The 20,268-nt window shown below is 35.8% G+C and overlaps 1 protein-coding gene across 3 annotated transcripts; it reads left to right on the top strand.

Moving 5' to 3' along the window:
* The first annotated feature begins 309 nt into the window (after positions 1-309).
* LOC127834084 (divergent protein kinase domain 2A-like) lies at positions 310-18,925 on the top strand. Of its 3 annotated transcripts, none has more exons than XM_052359680.1 (7): positions 310-598; positions 7,553-8,039; positions 9,438-9,676; positions 10,491-10,613; positions 11,553-11,727; positions 12,972-13,195; positions 14,528-18,925. In XM_052359680.1, the coding sequence occupies exons 2-7, from the start codon at positions 7,580-7,582 to the stop codon at positions 14,654-14,656; spliced, it is 1,350 nt and encodes a 449-aa protein (XP_052215640.1). In that variant the 5' UTR covers positions 310-598; positions 7,553-7,579; the 3' UTR covers positions 14,657-18,925. The 3 variants fall into 3 exon arrangements, with proteins under 3 accessions (XP_052215640.1, XP_052215641.1, XP_052215639.1); XM_052359681.1 differs by lacking the exon at positions 310-598 and adding an exon at positions 3,279-3,669; XM_052359679.1 differs by lacking the exon at positions 310-598 and adding an exon at positions 4,102-4,268.
* Positions 18,926-20,268: the final 1,343 nt, after the last annotated feature.

Genomic DNA, 20,268 nt, shown 5'->3' on the forward strand with positions numbered 1-20,268 from the left:
AAAAATGAATGTTTTGTTGCATGATAATGTGCAGAAATACATTTCCCGTGTTATCTTTAACAAACATCAAATAAGCTTTTGCCTGTAAATTAGGTAGCACCTATTATCATATTACACTTTTTTCAAAACATGAAAGAAAATTAATATACTTTTCATAATAAAATACTTTTTAAGAACATATTTTCTTGTGATGGCAGAGATTGTGTGTTAGAGCGTGGTGATTGCCACTTGTTGTCGGACAAAGTTATCAAGTGGTTTTTAACCAAGTCAGACAGGTAAAATTGTACCCTACCCTTCCAATTGGATGTAGATTCGGACATAATTTTTCGGATAGATTAAAGACGAACCTGTATGCAAACATCCAAATGCACGTATTGTCATCAGCTAAAACTTGATTAAATTGTCGCATAATTGATGTATTTCATGTCGCATAATTGGTGTATTTCATGTATATTCCTTGTTCGGTGTAACTGAATACATAATATCTGTCTTCATGAAGAAATGCATAAATGGGCATCATATGTCGTCGTCAAATTAGACGAAAAAAATGCACCAAGTTATTGCCCATGGCTGGGTTCACTAATTAGTTATGTCTATGGTAAGCACATGCGCACTGTTAATTTGTGTATATTTTCATGTTAAATGACAGGTGAACTTTCATATATGCAGTTAAACAAACGTGGTCTCGCTTAATTATTGGTATATATATGCACAAGATGTGTGAGTCACACATAAAGCCATCCCGTATCAGGTAATTCAACTCATGTTAAAGTCAATCATCCAGACAGCCGTCACCCAATTTATTTGTCCATTATTGTATAAATTGGCATCTGCGTTGTATGAAGACAGTCTTACTTTAACGGCCGAACATACAAGTCGCATTATTGCTGGCTTTCGCGGGATGGGCCCATTGCGGGCTTCGCATGTATCTTGTATTTGACAAACATTTTGGAAACGTTGTGTTGTGTTAATAAGTCAGGTCAGTTGTTTAAAACAATTATGGCAAACTTGGAGAGGGAATTTCAAAATTTATGAAGTAGAAAATGAAAGTAAAAGGCGTCATGACAACGAAATTTTTAAGAATTGTTTTAAAGAATTTAATGTAGTTAGATGTTAAAAATAATAGTGTTGATAATAAATTATGCACGAACAAATTTTACAAATATAAAAATCATGCCAATTTTGCATTTATCGGTACATTTTTATAAATAGCGGTGAATCGAGAATAAAAAGAGATATTTGAGTTTTACATTATTTTTATGAGTTATGGAAATCATTTAATTTAAGGTGTACACACAGAGAGTATTTAAAGAATTTTTATATATTTTTGGTATTGTTAGAATATAGGATTATGTACGGACTTATGTTTTTTTTTTTGCTTACCAATACATTTTAAATTGTTGGAATGTTTGTAAATTTTCATTAAATTAAAATGTACGAGGAAAAATAAGAGTATTTAAGACAGTTTTGTTTATTATTTTAATAAAGAAAATATGGCGGGTTTTGTTTATTAGAATGATAAAGAAAATTAAAGAGGACGAATAAATAAAATTATTGGAAAATTTAAAAATAGTTTCAGAATTGTAAAAGAAAGAAATAGGAAATAAGAACAGTAATGGTAATTACGAATATGAATAGGGCAGACACTTAAAAAAAATATTACGTAAATATGTATATACGTCATTGTGTTGATTGCAAATATATGTAGGATATCGGTAATATTGAAGGTCTTGAGTAATTTTAAGTAAGAATTTAATGCGATCTGACGCGTATAGCGCAGTTAAAATATAACGATATGTACGCATTAAATTTCTAATATAATTGTTTAAGGGTTACAATTATATTTTATGAGCACGGCTGACTGATCAGCGTTCGGACATACCGAGCCCGAGGTTGTGATAACCTTAGCGTCCTCATGAGTAAGAGAATTTATCCCTGTGCCATCGAAGCAAATTACGCTATGGACAGAAGATGCGATGTCGCATAAGAATTATTTGAGTAGTTCGATTAGGAGCAAAGACCTGAATTTTGAAGTATGCCGATACGTGTTCTTATATTATGAATGCATATATATAAAAGTCTGCCTTGTCATATTTGCGCATTTTTACAAGTGCACAGGTCAAACATGTCAATAAATCTATGCCCAACGACAAAACTATAGTGATAAAGATGAGGTTTATGAAACCATGATATGAACAGGTACGTCTATCATAACCCATTACTCTAGGTCAATAAAGTGGCGCGCGCCTGTCAAAAATTTACTGGTTGCACGTGTGTAAAATGATTATGCCTAAGGCAGTACACAAGTCATATTAAGTAAATGGCTTGTCAGATGTCAAACTGTCATGTACTTATCCGAAGTATGTTTCGAGGAATTGACTAATATTTTTTCGTTGTAAAGAATTTATTTTTTTGAATAAGATATCACAGTAAGTTGTCATGACGATATTTAACAATAACTAAGGGGATATTTATAAATGTTTGCCATGATTTTGAACAACTGATACTTGTATCACCACGACGCAGATAAAAATATCGAGATTTGAAGACAACGCCTTCCACAACGAATAAAAGAAACAAACAACATAATTAGAATGGAACATCACGGCGTTTACTCTCAAAGTGAATACCTGGTTCTATCGCTAAAAGAAGACCAACGCCAGAAGATTTCGAAGGACAACAAGTGACGCAACACTGGACACAATACTTGTGACGTTAAACACTATAGAGTAGATGCAGCCGTTCAACTGTTTGACGTGCGTAGATAACGCATTTGGAATGATACTTCCGAGGCCTAAGACATCAAGGAGAACACTGCTATAGTTAATACCTCGTGAGCATTATGGCCAATAGAAGATCTTAATGTCCCAAGAGAAATGAAGACGCTGGAACCAAGAACAAAAGTACAATCAACAACAACAGAAACAACAATGCGATCACAAAGGTTTTAACATACGTCACAATTGATAAGCAACGCGGTACGCATCAACACCATATCCAGAGACAATATCACGATGGATTCAACAACAGAAACAACGACGTGATGACGGCTGGTTCAGCGACAAAAACAACAGAAACCACGATGACATATCCAGCCTCGATGTGAACCTTGATACGCAGATGAGTGCAACCGACCACGTGCGATTTGCCTACACAGCTTGGCGATAGATAGAGCTTCTTCACGACAGCAATGGTAGATAACATCACCCATGAATCAACATAGACAGAAAACAACAAACCAAAACATCTACTTGACAGCAACAGGTACATATTCAACCCGGGCAATACCTTCTTCGAATGGACAGCACAGGAGGTCACTAGTCAAACAACGCCTGTAGTGTTACGTGGACAATCGATCAACGTCATTTAACATTGATACATGATGTTGTAAGACACTTGTCATTCAGGATTTGATCTTTCTAAAGATTTTAAATCATAAAATATAAAATCTTTCTTTAATGAAAATGAGGTGTGTCGCATAATTGATGTATTTCATGTCGCATAATTGGTGTATTTCATGTATATTCCTTGTTCGGTGTAACTGAATACATAATATCTGTCTTCATGAAGAAATGCATAAATGGGCATCATATGTCGTCGTCAAATTAGACGAAAAAAATGCACCAAGTTATTGCCCATGGCTGGGTTCACTAATTAGTTATGTCTATGGTAAGCACATGCGCACTGTTAATTTGTGTATATTTTCATGTTAAATGACAGGTGAACTTTCATATATGCAGTTAAACAAACGTGGTCTCGCTTAATTATTGGTATATATATGCACAAGATGTGTGAGTCACACATAAAGCCATCCCGTATCAGGTAATTCAACTCATGTTAAAGTCAATCATCCAGACAGCCGTCACCCAATTTATTTGTCCATTATTGTATAAATTGGCATCTGCGTTGTATGAAGACAGTCTTACTTAAACGGCCGAACATACAAGTCGCATTATTGCTGGCTTTCGCGGGATGGGCCCATTGCGGGCTTCGCATGTATCTTGTATTTGACAAACATTTTGGAAACGTTGTGTTGTGTTAATAAGCAGAAATAAAACGCAAAGAAATCAGAAATGAACTTTGTTGGTTACTGTGTCTTCTCCACGAACGATACATAATTACGTGACAAAATTAAGACGATGTGCTATGCATAAGACACATTAAATCACATTTTATGTATGTTACCTGTGCCGTGGACACGTGTTAACATTGACGTGACGTTTAAGTCATTTAATTGATAACTTACACTAGTTACAGCCTAAATACAGGTAAGTTTGTTTTATTTTCATTTTGATTATTAGGTTATTCAGTGCTTCAAAATAAATCATCTTAGTATACCAAGTCTGCTTTCAGTCCCGTAAAAAGGAGTAATCAGTAAAATCACGCGTATTCTTCTTCTTCTTCTTCTGATAACAGCACTCCTATATAGAAGATTTTGTGCAAGTGCCTATTGGTTTAGGGGTGAAAAATATACAAAAAGTGCTCAGTTGGGTGTTAGTTTAAAATTATTTACTTTGTAAGTGTTTAGGCCAAAAAGAAAAATAGTTGTGTTTCAGGTCACTTCCTGAAAAAAAGTAGGGTCGGTAGGTAGGAAAAACTTATTATTATTTTTTTATTTTTTTATTTTTCATGTTTTCCATAAATCAGTGTAAAGTGTTTAACACTGTTCTAATATCTAAATATAGCAGTTTGGATCAGTTATATCAAATATTTGTTGTTAGACACGAAAGACGACTGTCGCCAATTTACACTTGAAAATACTATAAAGGTCATTGACTACATTTAAATTGATCCTCGCTGTTCGTCAGAAATAAAATGATTGTTTTTGTTTATCTCTAAATTACGTGTTGCTACAAATTAGTTGACAGGAGCAGGCCAATCCCAAAGGAAGGCTCATTGTAAGCTCGACTGTCCAACAGACAAAAAAACTCACCTTTTCTTCAGCAGCAAACCCACGAACTTCCAGTTTCGATCTCTTCGACTGTGCTGGGTGGTATCTGTGCCATACATTCTTTAAAGTCATGGAGTTTGAATAAGAATTCAAAGACTTTGTTCCGGCATGATGAAACCATTTGTTCAAATTGAAGGACAAAATGGACGACGCTATGTTTACAATCAAACGGAACGCCGGATATCGATTTTGCGGGAAAAACAGACTGGTCCCCCGATTGCACAATGTGTATAATATAAAGCGTTCGCGGCGACGGGATGTTATTTTGCAGGTCACAATACAATAATTCTGATAATCGCCGAATTCGACCGGAGGGAGATGGAAAAAAAACGCCGAACTCGGAACTCGACGGGGAAAAATTAACAAAAAAGGCAAATATTGGATAATAAGTTTTTGGGTCAGCCCCAAAAAGATAGGGTCGGTCGGGTGACCGGAAACACAACTATTTTTCTTTTTGGCCTTACAGGTGGATAAGAGGGACAATTAGGGCCTCATGTTAGTCTCATTTATAAGACGCGCAAAGAATTTAGAGATTCTTTTTATATGGGCTAAATTCTTTGAAAAATAAAATATTACCAATATAAAAAGAAGCTTAATATTTGAGAGCGTCAACAAGTTGGACTAGGCCTCATGAGTCATGTATGTGGCGAAGTAGTGAATTCCATTGTATCACTGATCTTGGGTAGAATGAGAATTTATAAGCGTCTTTTGAAGTTTTGATGTGTCTAAAACAATGGTTACTGCTGAGTCTGGATCGGCAGTCCATACGAACAAGGAGATTATCTGGAGGAGTGATAGCAACTATGAGGTGGATAACTTTAATTTTACAGTCACAGTATATATATTCTTTAGTGAAATAAGGTCACTTCCAACAGCCTTGCTTTTGGGCTAGCTCTTTAGCGACGTGGTTAAAGTGTCTGACTACCACTCTGTAGGTCGTGGGTTCCATCCCTGGCTTGAGCTCAGTATTTTCACATTAATGGGGACGAGAATGAGATGAAATGTGAATGCGGAAATGGGTTTGAGCTGTTTAATGGTTTCAGGGAGGGCCATGCGGATGCAAGACATGCTGTAGCGGGTGTGTCTGGGCCTTGAAACATTAAAATGGGGAGAAGTGTAGTGAAATAAGGACACTTCCAACAGCCTTGCTGTTGGGCTAGCTCTTTAGCGACGTGGTTGAAGTGTCTGACTACCACTACCACGTGTGATCAATCCCCGACTTGAGCTCAGTATTTTCACATTAATTCTTAACAATACATTACTTAATTAACCTTTTACCACTTAGATACGTATTTTGACTCATTTGTAGTCCCTTGGAAAGTTACATTCGATTGAAAACCTTTCTTACTAAATTCAAGTTTTAAAGGCTTCATTTCCAACCCTTAATTATTGATAATCAGCAAACAGCATAAAACATGTCTGGTTTTATGCTGGTTGCAAAAGCCATTTTCACTTTGCTTCTTATGGGGAAAAGGGCTAAATATATTAAAGTTATTAAAACATGTTCGCGTAAGTTTTTAAGTTACATAAGTTGTATTCAGTTTAAAAGTGCTTAGCAAGAAAATATCATGACCTTGGCGGAGATCAAATCAAGGACCTCCAGGCAATTGCTCAACCTCATCATTATAAAATGTATAAGGGGCCTTATACCACACCTTACTACATGAAGTTCCGCAACTGCATCCATTTTCCCACTTATTCCTTATTTCTGTCAAAACTTAACATCATAAGGACTTGCATTATATCTTGCAACCTTCAATAGGTTATTTAGTACATGTTTGGATGAATTATTCCTCTCTAAATCACATTACATTTCAGATTTTTTCTAAGCATAATGTAATAAAAGATATATGTAAATCTGACTCACATTCTTAACTACCCATCGTCATTAGTGAGTTTCAGAAAATGAACCCGATAATAATTACATGTTAATTAAATTGGCTGATTTATTAAAGCATCTTAAAAATGTAGCTTGGAAATTGATAAGGCTAACTTTGAAAATCTGAATTTCATCTGAAGGCAACCTATTAATGAATATTTCAGAAAATGTATGTGTACATTAACATACAACCTAGAGCATGATACATTTCATGTTGTATCACATGCACTCTTATACCGTATTGTTGCGAACACAAAATTTAATATTTAAAATAGCTTCAATCAAGCAAGCCCGGATTCCTATCTTATTACTTGAGACTATTAAAAAAAATCAAATAATACATGCCACCCTGTGTAAAACGAAGAATGTTTGGGCTTGAGCTAATTTTTACCATTGAAAATTAAAGAAGTTAGTGCTACCATACTTAAATACATCTGGACAGCAACTTTAACCTGCATTAAAAGCATAACAATTTTAAAAAATGAATTATTCTTTAGTGGAAAGAAACATACATTTGTAATTGTGTGTTAAAGTTACTAAAGTTGTGTAATTAGTATACTAAATTATAGAGCTTATGGGCAATTGAAGCTATTTGAATGATTATTACTTATTTGTTAGGTGATCTATAAGACTGTAAATAGTGTACTATTACAATTCCTGATTTAATTATTAAAACATATCTTATTTTGCATCAATGAATATCAATGCATTTTTTCTTGTAGATCTCTGAATGAAAACTCGAGTTGAAAATGTTGCCATTCTCTGCTAGGTATCGTAAAGTTTGTTTGGAACCAGACTCTGAAATATCTACAGACATGGCAACTCCAATAAAACACTCAGGATTCCGCTTCAAAGGCATCCCAATAAAGGCCAGATGTTTTGTGATAATTCTTGCACTTTTAGCCCTTTACTTATTTGTTACCATATACTTCACTCTGAAAGAAAATCGTCTGACAAAAGAAGAGTTTTTAGACGTCTACAAATGCCCGGCATGTTATGGCCACAGTTTTTGCTTCGCGCTGTTTGATGACCAGTTCAGTCTCCAAGGGGTCTCGAGATACTCCGTACTAGATGTGATGAACGTGAAGAACGTACACTTTGCCTACCACAAGGAAGGTCTGCATCAGGTCGTGTTAAAGAAGCTGGCACATGTAGATGAACTGCAGAAGGTGGATGATGAAATCTGCAAGGACTCTGTTAGAGAGCCTGGTAAATATTTAATGTTAGCCTCCCTCTGTGAAAAGGGGGTTTCATGCATGTTCGTAAAGTGTCGTCCCAGATTAGCCTGTGCAGTCCTAATCAGGGACAACACTTTTCTGTTTTATTGTATTTTTTGTTTAAAGGAAGATTTTTTTATGAAAATCCAGTTGAGGCAATAGTGTTGTTCCTGATTAGCTTCTGTGGACTGCACAGGCTAATCTGGGACAACGCTGTATGCACATGCATTAAACCCTTTTTTCACAGAATGAGACTCACATATATTTGTTCATTTTTATTCCACAGGCTACTATAATTATGTTTGTTAGCCTAGACAATTAAATGCTATTGGAAAACATGACACAGGCATGCTTATGTTTAGTAAAACATATTGCAAGTTGTAAAATTATTTTATTTTTAATTTGCTGGATGCCATTAATAAATATTAATTGGTGAAAAGTAACTTTGTTATTTTCAGCGCTCAATTAAAAGAAGAATATATCACCTCAAAACAGATTTTTTTATATAGGTTTTTAACTCACTTGCTCTATGTATACCTAAGAAAATTTCTATGACCAAGGCTTTACTTTGTTGTCCCCTAAATAACTTTTTAGCTCACCAGAGCACAACATGCATATAGTGAGCTTTTGTGATTGCAATTTCTTTTGAAGTTCACCCTTTAACACTCAGAGACACATTTTGACGCAGTTGTAGTCCCTAAGAAAGTTATATTAAATTTAAGACCTTTTTTTTACTAGTTTCAAGCTTTAAAGGTGTCATTTCAAACCCATAGATACTGATGTTCAGCAAACAGCATAAAACTGAGTGGGAAAGGGTTAACTCTTTCAGTGCTGGAACCAAATTTTGAAGGCCTTTGCAAACAGTTTGGATCCAGATGAGACACCACACAATGTGGCGTCTCATCAGGATCCAAACTGTTTGCTATTATGATAGTATTCTTTGAAAAAAAAGTGAAGAAAATGATGATTTTAAGAATTCAGCAGACACCAATTTAACAGACGACAAATATCCCAGCCTGCAAAGGGTTAATTGAAACATTACATTAAATGAGGCATGCCTTGGGAAAATAGGGCTTAATTCATTAAAGTGTTGTCCTAGGTTAGGCTGTGCAGTCTGCGTAGGCTAATAAGATATTACACTTTCAGGTTTTAGGTAATTATTTTAAAAGGAAGTCTCTTCTTAAACAAAATTTTGTCTTAGCAAAAAGAGTCGTCCATGATTAGCCTGTGTAAACTGCACATCTGGAATGACACTTTAATCACATTACTTAAGCTCCATTTTCACAGAAAGCTACTCATATCAAATGTTTTATTTTCACAATCAGACATACCTTGTTTTCTCGGAGTGTGGCTCATTTAAATTTGATATTGTCACAATCGAACATACCAGGTTGTGATGTGGCCAAGCGGATGGTTGTTTCAAAGACTGCACAGGACATCGGCCTGAACGGCCTGCTGCCGGGACATCTCAAGGACACGACCTTCATGTTCCTCTGTGTCACACACAAGCTCATCGATAGGGTCCTGGAGCGGTACAAAGAACGATCACGGCCCGGAGTGACACGAATGGATGACTACCTGCAGATTCTCTACACTGCTAGAGTCAATCCTGAACCTCTTATGCTTCAGGTGAGTTGCCAATTTGTTATTTTAAATACGCTTGTATTTGAATACAGGATAACAATTACTTGTTATTTTATATACGCTTGTATTTGAATACTGGGTAACAATTATTTGTGATTTTATATACGCTTGTATTTGAATACCGGGTAACAATTATTTGTTATTTTATATACACTTGTATTTGAATACCGGGTAGCAATTATTTGTTCTTTTATATACACTTGTATTTGAATACCAGGTAACAATTATTTGTTATTTTATATACGCTTGTATTTGAATACCAGGTAACAATTATTTATTATTCTACCACAGTCGCACATGCATGCACATTAGAATGAGAAGGGAGCTTACCATGGGTTATTACCCCGATATACCAACGGATGTTTAAAGTGACGTCACTTTTATTGTCCACGCACTGTTTATGAATGAAGACAACATCATTTGATTTTCATTGTTGTGGTGACATCACGTTTTCGCGGAAAAGTGGAGGACGTTCCGTTAATATAATTCTCATTTATAACCTTTAAATCGTGGATAACTTATTAATGAAATGGTGTTAGAATCTAAATAATAAAATTTAAGCGTTTGTTATTGCGGTAATGACCAATGGTTCGTCATTCTGATGCGTGTTACCAAACCACTCGGGCTACACCCTCGTGGTTTCATTACTACGCATTGGAACTCTAAACTGTTGGTTATTACCGCAATAACCAACGCTTACACATCGAGTGTGGCAAGTGGTTATGATATCTTAAAGTTTAAACATTTCTTTAGGGAATTACAGCCCCTGTTTCTATATATACATTGTTGCTATTTATAGACATTCCCTGCCTCAGAAGGCTGGCCATTCCCAGAGTACCTTGGTGCATGTGGTAGATACATAGTGCAAGAATACAACGGGAAATCCCTCGCAGACTTTGTCAATGCTCCATTCCAGAAAAGGGTTTGTGTGACCAGTTTTTCCATTGACATTCATACTGTGAGATTTATAGGACTGTCTTATTTTCAAAAGCATGTTTTCAAGGCTAGTAATTTTGGGGGAAAAGAGAGGCATATAGTTTCTGCAATGTCTGCTCATCAGTCTGTCGGCCCTTTTGGTGCCTGCTCTCAACTCACCAGTTGGAGTTAAATGGAGGCCAAGTTCAAAGACCAGCCAGAATTTTTTATCCTGTGACAATTTATAAATTGTTTTATAAAATAGTATATTATCATGTTGACGTCCATCCCCTTCACTATCTCACTCTATACAATAGACACACACGCCATCACCACCACATGACATACCAAATACCACTAAGTACAGCTGATTACCGCAAAGTTTCATTCCTTCCAAGAACAGTTGTACAATGGATCACACTTCCATCTTATGTAGTCAGCGCTGATGCGATCCCTGGATTTAAATCAGCACTGTCTACATCAGTGTTCCATCCTTAATTCACATGTTTTTACTTTTATCCTGTTTTTTAACTCTACTAATATTCTCATCTCATGCACAGCAGTATATGTATATATTTAAGTCTTAAGGGCTTAAGGTGTTAGGTTTGTCACCTTTTTTATCACTGTTGATAGGATTGTCCTGAGTGGATTGAGTAACTCGGGTAACTAGACTAAACTTTTCATTTAGAAGGGACTATCTTTAAAGGAAAAATTCCATAAAAGCAGAAAGGGTAGTCTCTGATAAGACTGTGCAGACTTCACTAGTTCATCTGCGACGACACTTTATCCAAATAGATTAAGTTCAGTTTTTTCATAGTGAGACTCAATTTTATATCTCAATATCATCACTAGTTGTTATGAAGTCTATAAAAATGTTACAGGTTTGTGTAAAATTTGCAACAGGTATATGATATTTTTACACAAAGTCTGTATCACATCTGTTCAGGCAGACCTGGCTTATCAGATGATGAAGATGGCAGACCGGTTGACGTCAGACCCCGACTGGAATCTCTACTGGACCGACCTCGTGTACAACAACTTTGCTGTGGATGAAGCAGGAAAACTTACGTACATTGATGCTGAGAATATTGTTGTGGTTGATAAACAGGCGACAAAAATCAGTATGTAATTGTAGTCCTATGGAATTGACAATATTAATTTATATACTTTATAGTTTTATCTGAAATATTTAATTGACAGTTAAAGACACAATTTGATATACAAGTTTGAGTTGACAGTCCACTATCAGCTTCAGTTCACTGTAATTTATTTAATTGGAAAACAGAGGTTGCAAAGAGGTTGCCATGGAGTAGTGGATGCAGTGGCTGTAATCAGTTGGTACGGACTGCAATCCTCACTCTGAAAGCAACCCTAAGGTCTCTTTTGACATTCAAGTTCCAGTTTTACCCTAGACACAGACTCCAGAGTGTCGCAATATGCTTAATCCCTTAATTTTAATGCCATTTAGCTTACATAAACAAAATCAAAATCAATATCTGTTGTAAATCGACTTCCTTCATCAATTTAAGCCTAACTATTGGAAAACGATGTTAAATGCATATGCATTGAGTGTGGTCCCAGATTGGCCTGTGCAATCTGTATCGGCTTATCGGCGTTGACACTTTGTGCCGAAACTTTATTTTAACAAAGGAGAGACTTCCATTAAATAAAATATACACAAAAAGCAAAAAAGCCTGTGCAAGCTTCAGAGGCTAAGCTGAGACAACACTTTCTGAACAAGCATTAAACTCATATTCCCAGAGGGAAGCTTATTTGTGCATAACATTTTTGTCCCCTACAAGTGAAACCATAGGGGACTTATGGTTTGCGCTCTGTCTGTCTGTCACACGTTTCTGGATCCTGCAATGACTTTAAAAGTTCTTCATATTTACCGTATTCATGGAACTTGATACATGGATAGATGGCAATATGGAGATTATGCATGCCATTTAATTTTGTTCCTAAGTCAATAATTCTGGTTGCTATGGCAACAAATAGACTAGAAATATTAACAAATAGACTAGAAATATTGCTGAAAATAATGGATCCTGCGATAACTTTAAAAGTTCTTCATATTTTTTCATGAAACTTGAATCAAGTTTATACATGGATAGATTGCAATATGGAGATTATGTATGTCATTTCATTTTGTTCTTGCGTCAAGAATTCTGGTTGCTATGGCAACAAATAGATTAAAAATCACCTGTAGGTGACTTATATTGCTTGGCAATAGTCTTGTTATGCTTATCTCTATGAGAAAGAACCTTCCATTAGGCAATCTAAATAGCTGGCGAGACCTGGCAGAATCAGAATACTTCCAGTGTGAAAGCAGAACGGCTAATTGCGCAAATGCACCTCTCTTTAGGCAATCCAAAAAGCTGGGATGATCTGGCCGAATCTGAGTACATCCAATGTGATGAAAACCGTGGTAACGACTGTCTGACCTTTGACACCAACCAGCTGTGTACGCACCATATGGCCGACCACAACTACTTTGCGGTGTGTCGCAACGTGCTGTCTTCCTACGCTGATAACAGACCAACTGGGGGCTCGGCGCACCTTTTACATGACATTCCTGATAAAATTAAGGTGGGTTATCAAAATGTTCTATTAAAAATATGGATTATTTGCCTAGTATCATAAACCTTCTCAAGTCAATACTCTTACTCAACTTCAAGCGTTTTTTCAAGTTTTAAAATGAGGTGAACCATCATACTCAATTTTGAGTTCACAGAGGTTTGTTTAGTTTTGAGTCTTACTAAACCCTGAGTTTGAGAAAGAATATGTGAATATTCTTGTAATTGAGTGTTGCATTTTATAACTGAGTGTTGAATTGTTTATGTGCTGACTGACCTACTAAATACTGAACTTAGTGGAAACTCTAATCTTATCTTCTGAGTTGAGCTTAATAATGTAGAATGCTCTTGATATTGGGTTTGGTATTTTCATGCCTTTGTAGTCCCTTAGAGAATTAAATTTAATTAATGACCTTTCTTACTAGATTCAAATTTTAAAGGCTTTATTTCCAACCCTTAGATAGTAACTAGTAACTCGCAGTCTGTTCAGGTGTTATGCTGTTTGCTGCTAATCAGTATCTAAGGGTTGGAAATGAAACCTTTAATACTTGGATTTAGTAAGACTTTAATAAAATTTAACTTTCTGAGGGACTACAAATGCATACAAGTACGTATCTTAGTGGTAAAGGGTTAATTCTAAGAATGGGTTGTGAATAAGGGGCCTGGACTGAGTTAACTTGGGAACAAGAAACACTTTTCAGCAGGTATAAACAAAAATGATCACTTAAACATTCTTTCAAACTCACAAACCATATCAGCCATTATTATTTGAATGAAACTATCAAAGGTAGATAAAATAGGATAGCATTGTGTATACCAAGGGTTAAATAGATTTATCCCAAGTCGTATATAATTGTTTTTTGTTAATCAGATATAGCAATTAAGCTCATAACCCTCCATTCACATCCTTAACATGAAAAGAGTTCTAGCAAAACTGGGCTTAACGCATGTGGGTAAAGTGTCATTACACTAATGCATGTGGGTAAAGTGTCATTACACTAATGCATGTGGGTAAAGTGTCATTACACTAATGCATGTGGGTAAAGTGTCATTACACTAATGCATGTGGGTAAAGTGTCATTACACTTATGCATGTGTGTAAAGTGTCATTACACTAATGCATGTGGGTAAAGCGTCATTGCACTAATGCATGCGCCTAGCGTGTCGTCACTACACTTTCCTCCTAGACTTGACTTTCATTTAGAAGAGAAATTCTTTAAACCTATACAACTGGAAAGAGTTGTGCCTGATTAGCCTGTGCTAATGGGATGGGATGAAACACATACATTATTTAAGCACCGTTTTCCTAGAACACAACGTATATAGCGTATCTTTTATGTTTCAGCATGACTGGGACCTGGAGATCCTGCTGAACGAGTGTGTGAGGCCACACTACCCCCAGGGACGCTACAAGGTTGCACACAAACTCATGCAGGCCCTAGAACACATACGAGACAGCAAGAAACCTCTATAATGCACTGTTGTAACAGCAAAAAATGGTTGTTTTTTTATGATGTTATTTTTCAGGGCTATATCTCAGATACCATAAAAGATTTTAATATGAAACTTAATAGGTGTAAAGGTGTCAATGAATAGAAGTGCCATGCACAAGAACCATAACCTTATACTTTCTTAAATAAGAATTATTGCTCTGTATTGTTTTCGTTTAACATATCTTTTTATTTTAGAACTGCTTTCGCAGGTTTGATTCAACATTCAGTTGATTGATGAATAATTCTATGTGTAGTCGAGTTTTGCGTTGCAAGCTTGGAAAGTTCACCCATGCATAAACTGAATTTATTTGGATGGGGATATCAACTTATTGAATTTGCTTGTTTATGAATATTTGTCTGTGAACAGCTTAAACCTACATATGACACCATTGTAACAGAAAAAACCTCCAAAATGCACTATAATAACAGGAAAAATATATATTGCACTGAGGAAAAAACTCAATAGTAAAATGTTTTAACAGGAAAAAAATCCATAGTGCTCTATTGGAACAATAAAAATCCTCAATAGTGCAACGTTTTAACAGGAAAAAATCCATAGTGCTCTGTACAATAAAAATCCTCAAAAATGCAACTTTGTAACAGGAAAAATCTCCATAGCTCACTCTTGCAACAATAAAAAACCTCAGTTGTGCAATGTTGTAACAGGAAAAATCTCCGTAGTGCAACAAGGAAAATCTTAATAGTGCAATTGTGAAATGGAAAAATCTCAGTAGTGGAACGTTGTAACAGAAAAATTATTCACAGTGAAATGTTGTAACAGGAAAAATCCGCATAATGCAACTGTACGTGTCTGTTGGAACAGATAAAACTACATCATACACGGTTGTAACAGAAAAACCTACTTAGTGCACTGTTGAAACTGGAAAAAACTACATAGTTCACTGTTATAACAGGAAAAACCTACACACGGTGTAGTGCACTGTTGTAACAAGAAAAACTTCCAAAGTGCACTGTTGTAACAGGAAAACCCTTCATAATGCATTGCTGTAACAGGAAAAATCTACTTAGTGCAGATTTGTGGCAGGAAAAAACACACGCAATGTTCATTGTCTGTTCAGAGCGTTTGTGTCATATTTTGAAATGGAGGAAACTTTTAAAGTGCAATTGAAATGTGCGTCCTGTTTAGAATATATATATATATATATATATATATATATATATATATATATATTTAAACTTGATAATACATTTATATCATGCCTACACTATATGAAAATAGATAAAAATTGTACTTAATTTGTGGTTGGACAAAAATATGATTGTGCCTTATGGGAGTGGTTAGTATTTGATGTGTTTTTTCTTTGATCGTGACAAGAAACTTAAATAGAGACAATTATGTTTTTTTTCTTTAGTGCAGAGATGTTGAAGGAAAAAAGCTACTGTGGAAACCCTTTTAATTGAATCCACTTCAAACCGGACAATTGTTCTAGTCCCATATGCTATTCACTGTATATTTTTATTCTAAAAATCTCCCCAGTATCGGAATCCAATGCATTCCAAACACAGTACTATAACCAATCAAAACAGTTCTGGTAAAATTGTTTTACACCATCATCATAGTGTCGAAAGGGTTTGTACTATGGATTTAAGTGTCGTAAAATTAGTAAACACACTTGAAAAATAATCACATTGTATCAATAGCATGTCATTACGTGATCATTATGTCATTATTCAGAGGCAGATATCACATGATAGTCAAGATGGCAACCACTATGCAGAGACAGGTGTTTTTCGCCGTTTTGTACCCTTAATTACTGTTATTAACTTTTAAAATGCCGCTTACTTGCCAGCCATATCAGCATGAAAGTTATTAAGCGTTTATTTTGTATTAATATTTGCTCTATATCTTGACTTTACTGGCTACGAAATTTCATAGCAGGATCACAAATTTAAAGCTACTGCTAAGGAAATGTGTAGCAAGTACAGTCCTGATATAAAGCGAATATTGATATGAATATAACACAAATCACTTTCTTACTGATATGGCTGGAAAGTGAGCTGCATTTAAAAATTCAGCAAAAGTAATAAGGGTGTAAAGGCAGCGAAACATACCCGTCTTGGAACGGCTGTTGCTGTCTTGACTTTCTTTTGATCGTAACCTGATTCCCCCCTCTGTTATGCAATTGCATTTCAATAGTTAGAAATACAGGGACTCATGAGACAATTTGCAAAATACTTCCCCTCAAAACCGTAATTCCGGGCCTCTAAACAAGACTTTTATCGTGGTCCCTAACACGTTGGGTTAAGAGGGTTTCCATTGGTCACGGAATGTATTCAGTCATCTCTTGTTTAGAAAAAAAACCTACAGAACTGTTGCTTTGCAGGAGACATACTTGTGATGTGCTAGAGTTTAGTAAAACCCTCTTTTATGGTGGTACTCACAGGACTATGATAATATGCATGAAATTACATTTGGAACTTAACCCTTTACCACTTAGATACGTATTTTGAAGCATTTATAGAAAGTTACATTTAATTAAAGACCTTTCTTACTTGATTCAAGTTGTAAAAGCTTCATTTCCAAACCTTAGATAATAGATACTGATTAGTTGCAAACAGCATACAACCTGAACAGACTGCAAGTTACTCGCAGGCTGTTCTTGTTTTATGCTGTTGGCATATAGTCATTTTCACTTTGCTTCTAAGTGGGAAAGGATTCAAATGGTACAGGGTTGTTTGTATCATGGATACAATGTTTTTTTCTAAAGATTTGGAGATCTTGATAACAACTGTTGAATGATGGATTAAAAATTACTATCTAGTGAATGCATTTTATATTCATCATTTATATGAATTATTACATCTACGTGGCAGCAGACTTATATATAAATATATTAATTTTTTATATATATTTTGGTAAAATATAAATATGGCTTATATATTGTAATGCTTTATGCTTTATAATAAGCATACCAAGATCAAGCCATTGTTCTTAGACTTAAGAATGCAAATGAGATTTAGGACCAAGACAAATATGTTCAGTGGGTTTAATATACTGACTACAAAGGTTGCTTATGTCAATGAATTGTTCTAAATGAAGAATTGTGTAGTTAGAGCTGTTAACGTCAGTGGCATATTGACTTGTATTATACCATTCGACAATTGCAGTTTAAAAGTTTAAGAATTTGTTTGTGAATTTACTTTGTTTATTTTAGGCATTCCTTAAACCAGGTGACTGTTTCAATTAGCTCTCACAAGTTGACTTGTAACTTTGTAAGCATGCTCAAATAAATTCATCAATTTATTTTGAATCATAGATTACTTATGAGGGTTTTTGAAATTGTCTTCTTAGCTTCTTTAATGTTTCAGTTTGTTAGAGATTTCATAATAGACATTCCTTTTATTTAAAAATTATTTATTTAAAAGGTTGTTGTGAGCAGAGGATATGTTATTATTTACATATTGGTAATATTGTAATTTCTGTCACGTTATGTTATACTATACTGGTAGTTATGATGTATACAAGTGTTCAAAGCATGCCTTTATATTTAAGTAATGTGAGCTTGAATATTATTGTACATTTACTGTTAATAATGATGTTTATGAGGATGTGGATTTTTTTCCGTAAGTAAAGATACTGCTGATTGAAAATGCTCTTGGAATTTAAACTGAAGGTTGCATGTGTGTGAAGTGTCTTCCTAGATCAGCCTTTGCAGTCTGCACAGACACATCCCGCCCTTTGCAGTCTGCACAGACACATCCCGCCCTTTGCAGTCTGCACAGACACATCCCGCCCTTTGCAGTCTGCACAGACACATCCCGCCCTTTGCAGTCTGCACAGACACATCCCGCCCTTTGCAGTCTGCACAGACACATCCCGCCCTTTGCAGTCTGCACAGACACATCCCGCCCTTTGCAGTCTGCACAGACACATCCCGCCCTTTGCAGTCTGCACAGACACATCCCGCCCTTTGCAGTCTGCACAGGCTGATCAGGGAAGACACTTCCCGCCCAAAAAACTGATTTGTTGTGAAGAGGGTTCTTCCTTTAAAGTAAAAAATTCCATAAAAGCGAAAAGTTTTTGTCCTTAATTAGCCTGTGCTGACTGGACAGGCTAATCTGGGAGTACGCTTTAAACACATGCATTATATCTTGTTTTTACATAGGCTCAAATGTATGAACCTGTTTGTATGTGTATGATAAATTGTGACCTGAAAATGATACAATCTAATATGAATTAATTACGTTGTACAAAATTGAAAATGCAATAATACTATTACAATAAATTTCACGTGTTATTATGTCCTGGCCTATGTGCTTACTTTCTGGTCAATAAAACGCATGACAGTTACTGGTCAATTCTGATTTATTACTGTTACATGTATATTTGTAGGGGAGTGTAATTCTTTGTGTAAAGCCTGTTGTCAATAGTCTCTGGAAGTGTTCACGAAAAACATTTAGGCAAAATCAGGATGTTGTGAATGTCATAAGAATGTTCAGCAATATAACCACAATGTTTTATCATGATCAGTACTCATTAAGAAGGAAATTCTTTAACTGTGTCACATTCTGTGAAAATGGGGCATAATGCATGTGTCCAAGATTAGCCTGTGCAGTCTGCCGAGGCTAATCAGGGACGACACAAGATTAGCCTGTGCAGTCTGCCGAGGCTAATCAGGGACGACACTTTCTGCTTATATTGGATGTTTGTTAACATGAGATTTCCTTAAAACAGAAAATACCATACAAGCGTTAAGCGTCGTACCTCATTAGCTGGTGTAACATTTAAAACATTACAAATACTAAAGCATTTGTTCGATTGATTTCCTGCTTTCCTTATTCACCATATTTAAGTTTCAGTTTTAAAAAATGGTATAAATTCAAAGGATACATTTAGCACAATTTTGTTCTCACCTATCAATAATTAATGCAGAGAATGTGTAATTTCTTTATGACTATGAATTATTATACCCCCACAAACGAAGTTTAGGGGGGGTATATAGGAGTGAGCTTGTCGGCCGGTCGGTCTGTATTCAGTGTCCGCTCTCTGATTCAAGTTGTTTTTATCTTCACCAAACTTGGTCAGATGTTGTATCTAGATGATGTCTAGGTCAAGTTCGAATATGGGTCATGCTGTGTTAAAAACTAGGCCACAGGGTCACTAAGTGCGTTTTAAACATTGAGCATGGTGTCCGCTCTCTAATTCAAGTATTTTTCATCCTAGCTTCACCAAACTTGGTCAGAAGTTGTATCTAAATGATCTTAAGGCCAAGTCCGAACATGGGCCATGCCAGATAAAAAACTAGGTCACAGGGTCACTTAGTACGTTTTACACATTCAGCATGGTGTCCGCTCTCTCTTATTCAAGTAGTTTTCACCCGATCTTCACCACACTTGGTCAGAAGTTGTATCTAGATGATCTTACGGCCAAGTCCGAACATGGGCCATGCCAGGTAAAAAACTAGGTCACAGGGTCACTTAGTACCTTTTACACATTCAGCATGGTGTCCGCTCTCTAATTCAAGTAGTTTTCATCCGATCTTCACCACACTTGGTCAGAAGTTGTATCTAGGTAAAATTGAGCTGCTCTCTGGGAAACGTTGCTTAGTGCATATATTAAGTGGCGTCCCAG

Source organism: Dreissena polymorpha, chromosome 6, assembly GCF_020536995.1.
Source record: "Dreissena polymorpha isolate Duluth1 chromosome 6, UMN_Dpol_1.0, whole genome shotgun sequence".
Lineage (NCBI taxonomy): Eukaryota > Metazoa > Mollusca > Bivalvia > Myida > Dreissenidae > Dreissena > Dreissena polymorpha.

Excerpts from the sequence above, each read along its gene's own strand:
- LOC127834084 (XM_052359680.1), top strand. The coding sequence starts at position 7,580 with ATGTTGCCATTCTCTGCTAGGTATCGTAAAGTTTGTTTGGAACCAGAC. Across the intron at positions 8,040-9,437 it reads GGACTCTGTTAGAGAGCCTG|GTTGTGATGTGGCCAAGCGG; the intron begins GTAAATATTTAA and ends CGAACATACCAG. Across the intron at positions 10,614-11,552 it reads ATGCTCCATTCCAGAAAAGG|GCAGACCTGGCTTATCAGAT; the intron begins GTTTGTGTGACC and ends ACATCTGTTCAG.